The sequence below is a fragment of the Berghia stephanieae genome, chromosome 4 (genome assembly GCF_034508935.2).
Source record: "Berghia stephanieae isolate SIO BIC M18660-M18661 chromosome 4, UCSD_Bste_1.3, whole genome shotgun sequence".
Taxonomy (NCBI): Eukaryota; Metazoa; Mollusca; class Gastropoda; order Nudibranchia; family Aeolidiidae; genus Berghia; species Berghia stephanieae.
The window spans coordinates 12,303,985-12,317,861 of record NC_088363.1 but is presented as its reverse complement, the minus strand read 5'-3'; the positions used below and the strand labels follow the sequence as shown (position 1 = coordinate 12,317,861).

Below are 13,877 nucleotides of genomic sequence, written 5' to 3'. Positions count from 1 at the left end.
GATATTGTGTTACCTAAAAGCTAAAGTTGTTCGGGGTATTTTTGATTCACTAATTTAATGTTCCTGTTTGTTTTCATATCTGTAAAAAAGAGGTATTCATATTTGTAAAAAAATAGGTTTTCATATCTGTAAGAAAAAGAGCTATTCATATCTGTAAAAAAGATGTATTCATATCTGTAAAAAAGAGGTATTCATATTTGTAACAAAGATGTATTCATATCTGTAAAAAAGAGGTATTCATATCTGTAAAAAAGATGTATTCATATCTGTAAAAAAGAGGTATTCATATTTGTAACAAAGATGTATTCATATCTGTAAAAAAGAGGTATTCATATCTGTAAAAAAGAGGTAAATGTTAAAAAAGAGGTATTCGTATTTGTAAAAAAGAGTTATTCATATCTGTAAGAAAAAGAGTTATTCATATCTGTAAAAAAGATGTATTCATATCTGTAAAAAAGAGGTATTCGTATTTGTAAAAATGAGTTGCTTTTATCTGTAAAAAAGAGGTATTCATATTTGTAAAAAAAGAGTTATTCTTATCTGTTAAAAAAAGAGGTATGCATATCTGTAAAAAAGAGGTATTCTTATCTGTAAAAAAGAGGTATTCGTATTTCTAAAATATAGGTATTCATATCTGTAAAAAACGAGGTATTCATATCTGTAACAAAAAGGTATTCATATCTGTAAAAAATAGAGGTATTCGTATCTGTTAAAAAAAAGATATTCATGTCTGTAAAAACGAGGTATTCATATCTGTAAAAAATAGAGGTATTCGTATCTGTATAAAAAGAGGTATTCATATCTGTAAAAAAAGGTATTCATATCTGTAAAAAGAGGTATTCATATCTGTTAAAAAAGGTATTCATATATGTAAAAAAAAGAGGTATTCATATCTGTAAAAAAAGAGGTATTTATCCATTCTACTTGTTTGCTTACGATTTCCCCCCTTTATTTTCCATCCCACCAGGTGATTCATCACTTCCACCCCGATGACCCAGACAATATTGTGTATGAACTCATCGTGGTGGCTGCCTTGATTCCCTATGTATTCGTCAGAAAACTGGAAAATCTCGCACCTTTCTCAGCTTTCGCCAACATCCTCACATTGACAGGTACCAACTAACATCTTGTTTAATAATAATAATAATAATAATAATAATAATAATAATAATAATAATAATAATATAATAATAATAATAATAATAATATAATAGTAATAATAATAATAATAATAATAATAATAATAATAATAATAATAATAATAATAATAATAATAATAATAATAATAATAATAATTAATAATAATAATAGTAATAGTAATAATAATAATAATAATAGTAATAGTAATAATAATAATAATAATAATAATAATAATATAATAATAATATAATAATAATAATAATAATAATAATAATAATAATAATAATAATAATAATAATAATAATAATAATATAATATATAGTAATAATAATAATAATAATAATAATAATAATTAATAATAATAATAATAATAATAATAATAAACTCTTATAGAGCGCACGGTATGGTATCCCCATTTTGTTTAATTTTCTAATTCAAGTGTTTTCAATACTTTTTTAAGAATGTAAGATTTTTTCCATACTTATAATTGAGGGCGAAGTGGCCGACTGTTTAAGGTATACACTGTGATCCAGAAAGTCCTGGGTTCGAACCCCACTTTTTGTTTCTTTCCTTGGGCAAGATTATTAACCTCCAATTTGCTCACTGTGACAACATGGGTGATTCCTGTTGACATCAGACATCTTGTTTGATGGATTATCTATATTCCTTCATGGAATGCCAAGGCGACGATATCTTATGGTGCCGTAGCAAAAGGGCGTCATTATTATTTTTTTTTTCATAATTGGAGGTCCCAACAGCTCAATTGGTAGAGCACGTGATTCACTTGCAAAAGGGCCAAGATCGATCCTGTGTACATTCGATATTTTTTTCTACCCACCCTGTCCACCCAGTAGTGAATAGATCTGTTAGATCTGGTGGACAGTTCTTTGCAATAGACTAGTGTCCTATCCAAAGGATAGCAAGCAATTGCTATTGTCTGTTTAACGTTATAGAAATTGACCTCGACTGGGGATCGAACCTCAGAGCTTCTGATTACCGGTAATCAGAAGGTCTGAGGTTCGATCTGCAGTCGAGACCGACTGATCTTTTGGGATGTTTTTTTTTCTTGTATTGTTCTTTCTTGCTTTGTCTGGCACCTTTTTTACACACTTGTTCAGTTCTTTAAAATTTTACAAGGACGGTTAAACCTCTAGACCTGTTTAGATAATCAAAGATTCCTTCTTCCCACAGGCTTGATCATCATATTCCAGTACATCGTCCAGGGACTTCCAAATACATCAGAACGGCCCGCCTTTAGTGACATCGGCAACTTGCCTTTGTTCTTTGGGACAGCCTTTTTCGCTGTGGAAGGAATCAGCCTGGTAATTTGAATGATTTGATTTTTGTGGTTGTCTGTGTGAAATCAGCATGGCTGTGGCATAGCATTTAGGCCAGGCAGCATGGCTCAGAGCTATGGTCTTTGTCTCATACCCAAAAGGTACCAAGTTTGACTACACGTCGTGGTGTGTGACCTTGAGCAACTCGCTCTAGCTCATTTTGTGGCTGATGCCTAGGTTATTCCAGTCTTCCATTGGAATAGACCCTCTAAGATAAATTTATTTATTTATTTATTTATTTATTTATTTATTTATTTATTTATTTATTTATTTATTTATTTATTTATTTATTTATTTATTTATTTATTTATTTATGCATTTATTTATGATTTATTTATTTATTTATTTATTTATGTATTTATTTATTTATGTATTTATTTATTTATTGTATTTATTTATTTATTTATGTATTTATTTATTTATTTATTTATTTATTTATTCGTTCATTTATTTCTATTTTAAAGACCGAATTTGAAATATTCTTGAGACAATCAAATGCCATGAAATAATCGAGAAACAGAAAGTAAAAGCAAAGGTAGGAGGAAGAAGAAGAAAGCAAGAAACTAGGAAGGTGATGACTTAGAATACTGGCTCGGGATAACCACACACAATACAAATTGCCAGGCAGTTCGATGGGGAATTGAGTGTTTTTCTGTTAGGAAGTTCAAGAGGCTACATCTTACAGTAAAGTTAGCCACCTAGATTCTAGATCGTGTGTAATATGCTATAGAGATTAACCTGATGAGAAGTTTAGTTATAGAGGTTGGCGGATACCGGATAGGGGAGAAATGGGAGGCGAGAAGTGTGAGAATGGTGGGAGCTTTCATCCAGGTCCAAGTCAGCCTTCGTGCTCATGTCTATTCACGTTTTTGCCTAAGCTAATTCATTTACATTACACCTGCGAAGAGATCTTTATGCCCTGCCAACAAGTAAACATCATTTTCAGATGAGAATTTACTTTTTTTCCCCAGTTAGCTCCCTTGATATTGATAAGCAGAGGATTAAAAGCCTGCATCATGTGACAGGTTTATTGCAATTTCATTGGTCAGTCAGTGCCACATTTCTATATTTAGAGTTGATGTCAAGAGTTAGCAACCCTTTCACTGGAGTATTGTAGAAGCAGTCAGACTTTTAGTACAATTCTAGCATCAAATAGTAATTTTTTTCTCTTTCGTATTAACATTTTTTTTTACTTTGATTCTTTTCTTTTGTTTTTTTTTTTTTTGTCGTTTATCTTTGATATTTTTTCTTTTCTTTCATCAATGTCATTTCTTTAACCATTATCGACTTTCATTCTTGCTTTCTTAATTCTTCACAATGCCATCCGTCCAAATGCTGTCAAGTAAAATATAACGATTCTCTAAACCATTGCCAGGTGCTTCCACTAGAAAATGCCATGAGACACCCCAACGACTTTGCCAGCTGGGACGGCGTGTTGAATCTTGGCATGATAATCGTCATTGTCCTGTACACCAGTATGGGGTTCTACGGCTACCTCAAGTTTGGGGAGGACAGTCTGGGCAGCATCACCTTAAATCTGCCACAGGACAGTTGGTAAGTCATGCATGTATATACAGTCCACTCCGGATAATCGCAACTCGGTTAATTGCAACTTTCGGTTAGCTGCAACATTTCCCAAGAAACAGAATTAATTCTATATAAAAGTCATTGGTTAATTGCAACACACCGGTTAATCACAACAAATTTTCGACCTGAAAAGGAGGCAAATTCAAGGAATCAATCAAACAAAATCTCATGATTCGATTTCATCATGTGAAATCATGACACGTTGGAGAATCGAGAGTGGGCGGGCTTTAATGTGTTCGGTTAATCGCAACATTTTCCCTGATCCCAAGGTGTTGCGATTATTCGGAGTGGATTGTAATTCAGAAAAGTGAGAGGAATAGGCTGTTGTGTTGATGATAACAGGAAATGAAGTGAGTAGAAAAGTGCCTGAAGACAATAGAGAATATTTTAGAATGAGATTAGGTTCTACATAAATGTACTAGGAAAAGCATGGATCGTTGTCAATTTCACATATGTAACAAGCTTCACAAACCATCATATCAATAAAAAATAATTGATATAGAGAGTGCAGCTATGTGGTCTTGTAGTAAGACACTCGCTTTTGAATCGAAAGGTGCTGGTTCGAGCCTCGATCGTTGCATAATTGAGTCCTTGGAAAAGGCTCTTTACTCACATTATCTCATTGTACTCAGGTGTAAAATGACTACTTGGCCATTAACAGCGTTGTCTCTGTCGGAAGAAAATTGTAATATCACCTAACAGGCGTCATGTCTCATTCTACATGTTACATGTTGCTGTTAGTCAGATACCCTTTGTAAAGCACTATGAGCATGTTTAGTTGATATTGCGCTATGAAGGATTTTGATACCATAATATGTGCTAAAATCATAATTTATCCTAATTAATTTAATCACTATTTATTTTATAAAATACACACAGATTATATAACCTACTATTTATTTATGTGAAATGACTAAATGTCACTTAGAAAAGTTCATGAAATCAATGACGGGATGAGCTCCAAATTGAAGTTCTGCACTACAGGCAGAAATGTCGCCAGTCTTTTTAGTTCGTCAATTCAGACATTCATTAAAATGACTAAGATAATTGGAAACTAAAGATTTCACAATATTCACTAAACGTGCTCACAAACAATAACACTTAACATGTAAAACGAGACATGCTGCCTGTTAGGCGATATTACATTTTTTTTTGGACAGGGACAATGCTGTTAACAGCTAGGTACTTATTTTACGCCTGAGTATGGTGAGAGAATATGAATTCAATTTGATCTTGTTAATTTTTATTTATTTATTTAATTATCTATTCATTTATATGTTTGTTTGTTTATAAGTTATTTATCCATTTATTTATTTATCTTTTAAACTTTAATTGTCATGTGGATAAAATTGTTTCCATTAATTTCATGATATTGTAGACTAGCTTGTAAATGTTGACAAGTAAAATGAATGACATTGAAACAATGTAAAATAATAATTTATCAGAGACTTATATATGATTATTATCGTTGCTGCTTTCATGATTATTTTTGTCATTAATATTTCATTGTACTATGAACTTTGTACATTTATGATTTATTTGATCATGACCAATTTCCAATTACCAGTATTCTATGGTCGACTACAAAAAAGCTTTTGATAGAGTACGCCACGAAGAAATACTAAAACAACTGCACTCCATTGGCGCTGATGAGAAAGACCTCAGACTCATGCAAACATTATACTACACCCAGCAGGCATCTATCAAAATCGGAAACTCTACAGGAAATTCCATTCCTATTAAGAAAGGAGTCCGTCAAGGGTGTGTTGCCTCACCAGATCTGTTTAATCTATACCAAGAAACAATCATGAGGGGCATAACTAATATGGAGGGAATAAAAGTGGGAGGTCACAACATAAATAATATAAGATACGCAGACGATACGGTACTCATTGCAACATCAGAAATCCAACTTCAAAAGATTGTTGACAAAGTGGTAGTAGATAGTGAAGCCAAGGGAATGGAAGTGAATATCACCAAAACGGAATGCATGGTAATACAGAAAAACCCCGAAAACAACAACACCTGCAATATAACGATTCACGGCGAGCAACTTACCAACGTAGAAAGTTTTAAATACCTAGGTTCAATAGTGACAACAGATGGAAGATGTAACCGAGACATACGAGCAAGAATAACTCAAGCCAAACAGGCCTTCATGGACCTCGGAAACATTTTGAAAAACAAACAGATGTCGTTCGGGATTAGATTCCGAGTCTTGAAGTGCTACGTGTGGCCAATCTTGTTATACGGATGCTAAAGCTGGACTACAAATGCAGAAACACAAAAGAACATTGAAGCTTTTGAAATGTGGTGTTTGAGAAGGATGCAGAGAATATCGTATACTGCACACAAAACGAACGAAGAAGTGCTAAAACAAACATACCAACAAAGGAAACTAATGCCCTTAATAGTGGATCGACAACTATCCTTTTTCGGACACATAGTAAGGAAAGATAAGAATGAATACCTGTCAAAGTTGTGGAAAAATACCTGGTAAACGCACCCGGGGGAGACAAAGAAAAACACTCATAGACCAACTGAAGGGCTTCACCAACCTAACAATCCAAGAGCTGTTTGAAAAAGCAAGAGACAGGGAGGAATGGAGAGAGATAATTCATGCAGTATCCGAAGCCTGGACCAGGCATGGAACCTAGAAGAAGAAGAAGAAGAATGGTAATATATTTTGATTTTACATTGCCGTATTGATACGTTTTTCTTGACATTCAAAGTTGTGTAAAACTGTCTGTGAATGATACAATAATATAAGCTATATGGGATTCTGTAATTATAAACTATTGTAGAAGGCATTTAAAGGATAATTCCTATATTAAGCCTTTAGTAAGATAAAATAAGATAAAGAGCCTTTTCCAAGGACTCAACTAGGCGCTGCTCAGAGCAGGAATCGAACCCAGACCTTTGAATTCCGAAGGCAAGTGTCGTACCACTAGACTAGATATCTGAATGCAGACAGGCATGCATCATTTTTTTCTTGACCAACCAGCACATCATTTTTATATTTATTTGGACTGACCAGGTTGTATCTGTCCGTGAAATTGATGTTTGCCATCGCCATCTTCATCTCATACGGGATCCAGCTGTACGTGCCGATCAAGATCATATGGCCATCGTTGAAGAAGAGGTCTAGTCATCCTTTCATTCACAACTATGGGGAATATGTCTTCAGGGTATTCTTTGTTTTTCTCACATGTAAGTATAATCAATTGATGACAACTATGGAGAATACGTCTTTAGGGTATTCTTTGTATTTCTCACATGTAAGTATAATCAATTGATGACAACTATGGAGAATACGTCTTTAGGGTATTCTTTGTATTTCTCACATGTAAGTATAATCAATTGATGACAACTATGGAGAATACATCTTTAGGGTATTCTTTGTATTTCTCACATGTAAGTATAATCAATTGATGACAACTATGGAGAATACGTCTTTAGGGTATTCTTTGTATTTCTCACATGTAAGTATAATCATTTTATTAAGCCATTGATGTAGCAATGACTATGAAAAATGTTTTTTTCTCTTTTTGAGGAAAATTTTTGTCTAAAATCAAAGCCCTATCTCCACTGAGTAAAAATGTTTATGAATTTTGAAAATCCGTTCATAAATAAACAAGTTATGCAGTTTCAAAGGTGTCATTTATTTGGATGACCCGCAAAGAGGAAAAAAACGCGAAAATATGGCACGCTTTTTGGGCATTTTTTTTCGACCTTTGGTTGTATCTTGCGTAATAAGTGGATTAAAAGATTGAAACTTGAAGAGCAAATTAGGATGGTGTTTTGTAAAATACGGGAAAAGTACTCGTCATATTCATATGAAATTTTACAACCAAAAAGAAGAAATGTTCATGTATTACCTTGTCAGCGACAAAACCTCCACGCCTGGTACTTTTAGAAATATTTTACTCCAAAGAGTAAAAATCTATTTTTAACGGTCTTCTGGTAATCGCACGAGTTTTGTCGCTTGACATAATCTAAAATGACCTTTTTTCTAACTGTGTGCCAACTTTCAGTTATATTCATCAATAAACAGCGTTGTAATTAATTTTGATGACAACTATGGAGAATACATCTTTAGGGTATTCTTTGTTTTTCTCACATGTAAGTATCATCATTTGATTAAGCCATTGATGACAGCTATGGAGAATATGTCTTCAGGGTGTTCTTTGTATATAGAAATTACCCTTGTATGTACGTATGTCCCAGCTTTACACTTTTTCACTTGCAAATTAAAACAATGAATAGGAAAAAGTTGTAAATCTAGATTATGTTGTATAATGATGTTATATAATAGTCCAAACATACAGCCATTTTGAATCATGACAGTGCTGTGTCCCGATTTAGTTCTTTGAACAGTTGGCCGCTATGCGAAAGTGAAAAATATATAAAATTTACCACTTGTTCAATAAAATGAAGTATTTTCTGTAATTTCATTTACTTTTTAACTCAACCAGCCCTGACCACGGGTTTATCCGTGATTTCTGCTACTACACACTAGCCTAGACATTTACAGACTATTCTGCTCAAACTGCTGTTTGCTTGTTGATTGGCTATTTTTCTAGAAACACAGACTATAATGTTATTATTTCATGAATGAATGACCAATCGTTTTCCACAAGTTCTATAAATAGATTGTTTCATTCAAACACACGTGGCATGGGTAAACACGCGTCATTTTTGACACACTCTCACTGTAAAGTTTTCAAGATGGAGAAACGTCTGTTTACCACAAATGTTTCACGTTCACAATCAAGCATGACATCATGAGGGTGAATGAATAAGAATAAGAATATCAATAAGAATCAACGTTCATTTTCAATATGTTTTAACGACTTACAGATACTCCTGAAGTTTTGAAATTGAAGACAAAAATTTGTTTTTCTGCAGATTTTTCGTAGTCGTAGTCAGTTCAGGCTTACTGTATTTTATGAATGGATTCAAATGTTTTATACCAGAGAGGGAGTCAGTCTACTTATATATCTATAGGATTTTAATTCTTATCAATTTTTTTTTTTTTTAACTTTTCTCCTCTCTCCCTCCCCCGACTCTCACTCTTCTTCTTATTCCCCCACCCCTCTGATCACTCTCCCCATCCCCCACCCCCATCATCCAGTTGCCTTTGCTGCCGCCATTCCCCATCTGGATCTTCTCATTTCACTGATTGGTGCCTTTGCCAGTTCATCCCTGGCAGTCATTCTGCCAGTCTTCATCGAAACGGTCACCCTGCGCGAGGAGGACGGACCCATGCGATGGTGGATTTGGCCCAAGAATTTCATCATCATCATTTTTGGAATCTTGGGATGTGTGACCGGGACGTATTCAGCGCTGAGGGAAATTGTAAAGACTTTTTAACTACAGTGTAATGAGAGGGTCAAAGATTGGTCAGTATTCTGGGGGGCAGCGTGTAATGAGAGGGTCAAAGATTGGTCAGTATTCTGGGGGACAGCGCGGTTCAGTGGTACGGTCTTTTGCTTCGTACCTGAAAAGTATCGAGTTTGACTACTCTCCGTGCTGTGTGGCCTTGAGCAAGTCAACTCGCTCCTGCTCACTTTGGGCTCCTGCACTGTGGCTGACGCCTGGGTTATTCTACTCTTCCCTTGGAATAGACCCTTAAGACAAAATTCCCCTTTTTTTATGAATTTGTGGTACAGTAATCTACTGTATTGTCTTTCAGCAATGACAAAAGCAATACTTATAAGACTAATTTTGTAGGCTGAGGAAGAGTTTCATCTCAAAATGGTCACCCTGTCCATCTTTATTTGATTGGTCAGTCACCGTACAAAGGAAAATGGACCCATGCCAGGGTGAATGCTGAGGAAGAGTTTTATCCCAAAATGCTCTTTTTAAAAGAATTGGCATATCAAAACAGTCATTTTGTTTTTACCATTAACTGAAAAAACTCTAACTTCATCCAATTACAAAAGCAGTAATTATATGTAATATCACTTTTCTTTCCGGCCAAGGAAATGCTTTCTGGCTAAAACATTAATTGTTTCCAAGAACTAAAACATTAATTGTTTCCAAGAACTAAAACATTAATTGTTTCCAAGAACTAAAACATTAATTGTTTCCAAGAACTTGACAAAACTAAGTCTTACTTTATGCGTTTTTCATCATTGACTGAAAAAGAGTTTGACATTTACCTGTTACTTTATATCACAAAGATTGGTAGGCACAGGAATTGAGGGGTCAAACTGGACTAAAGTTATATTTTAAAAATTCGCAGTTGGATGCTTAAAATCCAAAATATAAGAGAAAATGTATTTAAAAAAATTATTTTGTAATCAAAAAAAGAAGAAAGAAAAAGAAAAGAAAAGAACAAAATACCAAAGATGGAACATTTCAGGCTCAAAACTCCTCTTCAGCAAATAACTTTTAAAAATCCCCAATTAAATCGTTAATACATCGTGCTAAATTCAGTCAGAAAATCGTTTGAACAATCTTTGTGGGTTTTTTTTTGGCTGAAAAAGGGTTTTGAGCCCGAAACGTTCCTTGTTTAGTATTTTGTCCTTTTTTGTTTGTTTTGTTTGTGATACTGTTATGTTCATTTTTATACAATACTTTTTAAGAGTATAGCAATGAGGCTCTATGTTAATCAAAATCTATCAATATATTGTTTGTGATCTTTTTTAAAGGGATTTGTTTGGGGGGGGGGGGGGGGGTTACTCAGACCTGCCTACATGAAAAAAAAAATTCGTATTTTTTGGGAGATAAAATAGTAGTTAGTCGCTATAGTTTACTTTAGAGATCAATATTTCACCATCACAAGGATTAAATAAAACTTCAAAATCCCTTAAATTGTTTAGTCTGCCATCAACGTTCATTTTCAACACGTTTTAACGACTTACAGATGCTCATGTAGTTTTGAAATTGAAGGCAAAAATTTGTTTTTCTGCAGATTTTTCGTAGTCGTAGTCAGGTCAGGCTTACTGTATTTTATGAATTGATTCCAATGTTTTATACCAGAGAGGGAGCCAGTCTACTTATATATCTATAGGATTTTAATTCTTATCAAGTCATTGTTATTATTGTATCGCTTATTGATCATGTATACAGTAGGATTATTGCGGGTGGTTGGATGGGAGCATCACCCTTGAATCATATACCTATGATGTTCGCATGGGTGTACGATCCGATAGTGATGTCGTTTCTTCTTCTCTTTACTAGCCTATCCTGCTTCTTTGGTTTGTGATTGTATTTTTGACAGGGGATATTTTTTTTCTGTAAATCTTCTGCCTGTTTGTTCTTGGTTATTTATAATTTAGCTTATGATATCTTTAGGTTATGATTTTGATTGACATTTGTACTATTTTTGTTAGATTGCTTGTTTTTTTGTTTCAGCGGTCTCTCATATAACCTCAATTGTGTTGGAAGAGACCTAAAGCAACAAACAAACAAAAAAAAAACAGTAGGATTATTCAGCTTAACAAATGTTTACCAATATCCTGTATTTTTTAAAACTCTCTCATTACCAGCCATTTTCATGATTTTCCCCAAAACTTCACACCCAACTAACACAAAAATATTTTTTTTATCACTCAAACACAATAGCTGTAAAATTCTTGCGATAAATAATTTCTTTAGCAAAACATGCTCTACAGCACACTGTTCATTTTCTTTAAATTTTATAATGTACAAAAGAAATATGAATAAGAAAAATGTTGGTTGTATCGTAACGAATGTGACGATTTTCCTGTAGTTGGTATGGAGAGGGTTAAGTGATGGAGGTGATGTGAATGTTATGTGTATGTTTTATTTATATTTTGTAGTTCTTATTATCCTTGTTTCTCTCTTTTGTTGAAAATATTAAGATGATATGATGTCACGTTACAGGGAATTCCAACCCTGCATATAAAGGGTTTAATTAACGATCAGTTTGTATATATTATAATAATATTTTTTAAGATTCAGATCTCAATCAAGATGGCGAATTTTGCATAGAAAGGAATATCGTGCGATCAAGAGATTTATCGCTTAATGATAATAAAGATTCGTATTTTTATCAACAAATTTATCCAATATGGCTCACTGTCCCAAGGTGATATTTATTTTGTCGGGATGAATTTGTACTGGAAATTGAATTTGTAGCCAAAAATAGGAATCTTGGCCTCAATTTCTGTACATGACCGTGGGGAATAAATGCAATTTTCATGCATTGCAAAAACTCAAATTTCTTATTTCCTACAAATTTAAATCTGAATTTCTCTTAATTTGTCCGATTCATGGAAGACATAATACTGTTTTGAGATGGTGGATCACAAATGGTGAGACTAGTCTGTGTTATGTAGTCCTTCAGAGCCGTTAGGCCCATGGATTAGGAGTTTATCCCAGTTTCTATAGCGTGAAATGGACAATAGCAATTGCTGGATATCCTTTGGATAAGACGCTAGTCTATCGCAAAGTAGGACTTTCTGCCAAATCCAACAGACTCAGCTACCCATTCATTGCTGGGTGGAGGGAGGTCAGACAAAATCTCGACTGCACCCGGGATCGATCCCGGTCCCTTTTGTGTGTGAAGCGAGTGCTCTACCAACTGAGCTATTGGGACCCCCCCCCCCCCCAGTATGTATTATGCTCTCATTAAATTCAAATTGGGCACAGGATTCCCTATTTTGCATGAATATTTGGGTAGATTTTAGATGACCTCCACGTCCATCCATTCCTGATCGATTGGACAGCTGTATCTGGAAGATTCTATGGAAATCTTATAGAGTAACAAATAAATGCTATTATCGGTTTGATGCTACAGAACTCGGGATAAGCACTGGATCATGTCTTATAGTTCTATAACTTGCTATAGGGAATGAGATTAGCGGAAGAGTAGCGTCCCTTGATTGGACGTCACCCATAGTCTGTTACGTCACCGACGGAAAAGTTATTAGAGAGAGAACGTCATGTTGGTTGTGCGAGAGGAGCGAGGACGAGAGACGCATGCGCACAACCAACATGACGTTCTCTCTCTAATAACTTTTCCACCGGTGACGTCACAGACTATGGGTGACGTCCAATCAAGGGACGCTACTCTTTCGCTAATCTCATTCCCTATTTATTTATGGAGGATTCCTAGTCCAGACACTGGTGTTAAGGGGAGATTCATCTATGTTGGAATTTATTCCTGTCTTTACAAATATTCAGTGGATGGAAATGTTTACTTCATTTTTTCTTACTTTTGTTTTTGTGAATTACTTAAATCAGAAAAGTGAGTGGAACAGTTAAAGTTCAATCAAGTTCAAGGTCTTTATCTATAAAAGGCGGATTACCCATCACGGCAGATTTTAGACAATTATTTGATGACTTTGTCCATTATTGTGTTATTGAGTTGAAAGATAAATATTTAATAGTTGACCAAATTTGTTGTTGTTGGTAATATCTAGGATTTCTGGTTGGAGAGTGTTCCATTCCTTGGTGGTTCTTGGGAAGAAACTGTTTATATATTTTTTGGCATTTGTGTTGATAATAACAAGAAATGAAATTGGTAGAGAAGTGTCAGAATTAGTTAAAAGGCTGTAATCTGTTGTTGTTTTTTTTTTAAATAATCAAAACTCGCTTTCTTATTGGTAAAGGTAAAATAAATGAATAGGGCAAAGAGCTCGTGATATTAAACATCCAAGGAACATTTTTTGAGCCATTTGATCTGTTGACTCTGACCTGCATGTTATTATCCATAAAACAAAAAAAGACTCTGAATTTTAAAATGATTTTCGTCTTTCATGAATCTGTTAATCAAAAATTAAATATGTGTGAAGATCTGTCAAAACGTGTTGGATATTTTTTTGATGTAAGAGCAAATTA

At 34.1% G+C, this 13,877-nt stretch overlaps 1 protein-coding gene across 3 annotated transcripts in view; it reads left to right on the top strand.

The window, feature by feature from the left end:
- The window catches only part of LOC144970036 (proton-coupled amino acid transporter 1-like), a 50,394-nt gene extending 40,062 nt beyond the window's left edge, over positions 1 to 10,332 (top strand). For all 3 annotated transcript variants that reach the window (XM_078909222.1, XM_078909223.1, XM_078909224.1), the window contains exons 7-11: positions 968 to 1,112; positions 2,332 to 2,462; positions 3,853 to 4,031; positions 7,102 to 7,274; positions 9,199 to 10,332. In XM_078909222.1, the coding sequence (XP_078765348.1) occupies positions 968 to 1,112; positions 2,332 to 2,462; positions 3,853 to 4,031; positions 7,102 to 7,274; positions 9,199 to 9,437 (867 nt within the window). In that variant the 3' untranslated portion in view covers positions 9,438 to 10,332. The remainder of the gene's footprint in view (positions 1 to 967; positions 1,113 to 2,331; positions 2,463 to 3,852; positions 4,032 to 7,101; positions 7,275 to 9,198) is intronic.
- The last annotated feature ends 3,545 nt before the right edge of the window (positions 10,333 to 13,877 follow it).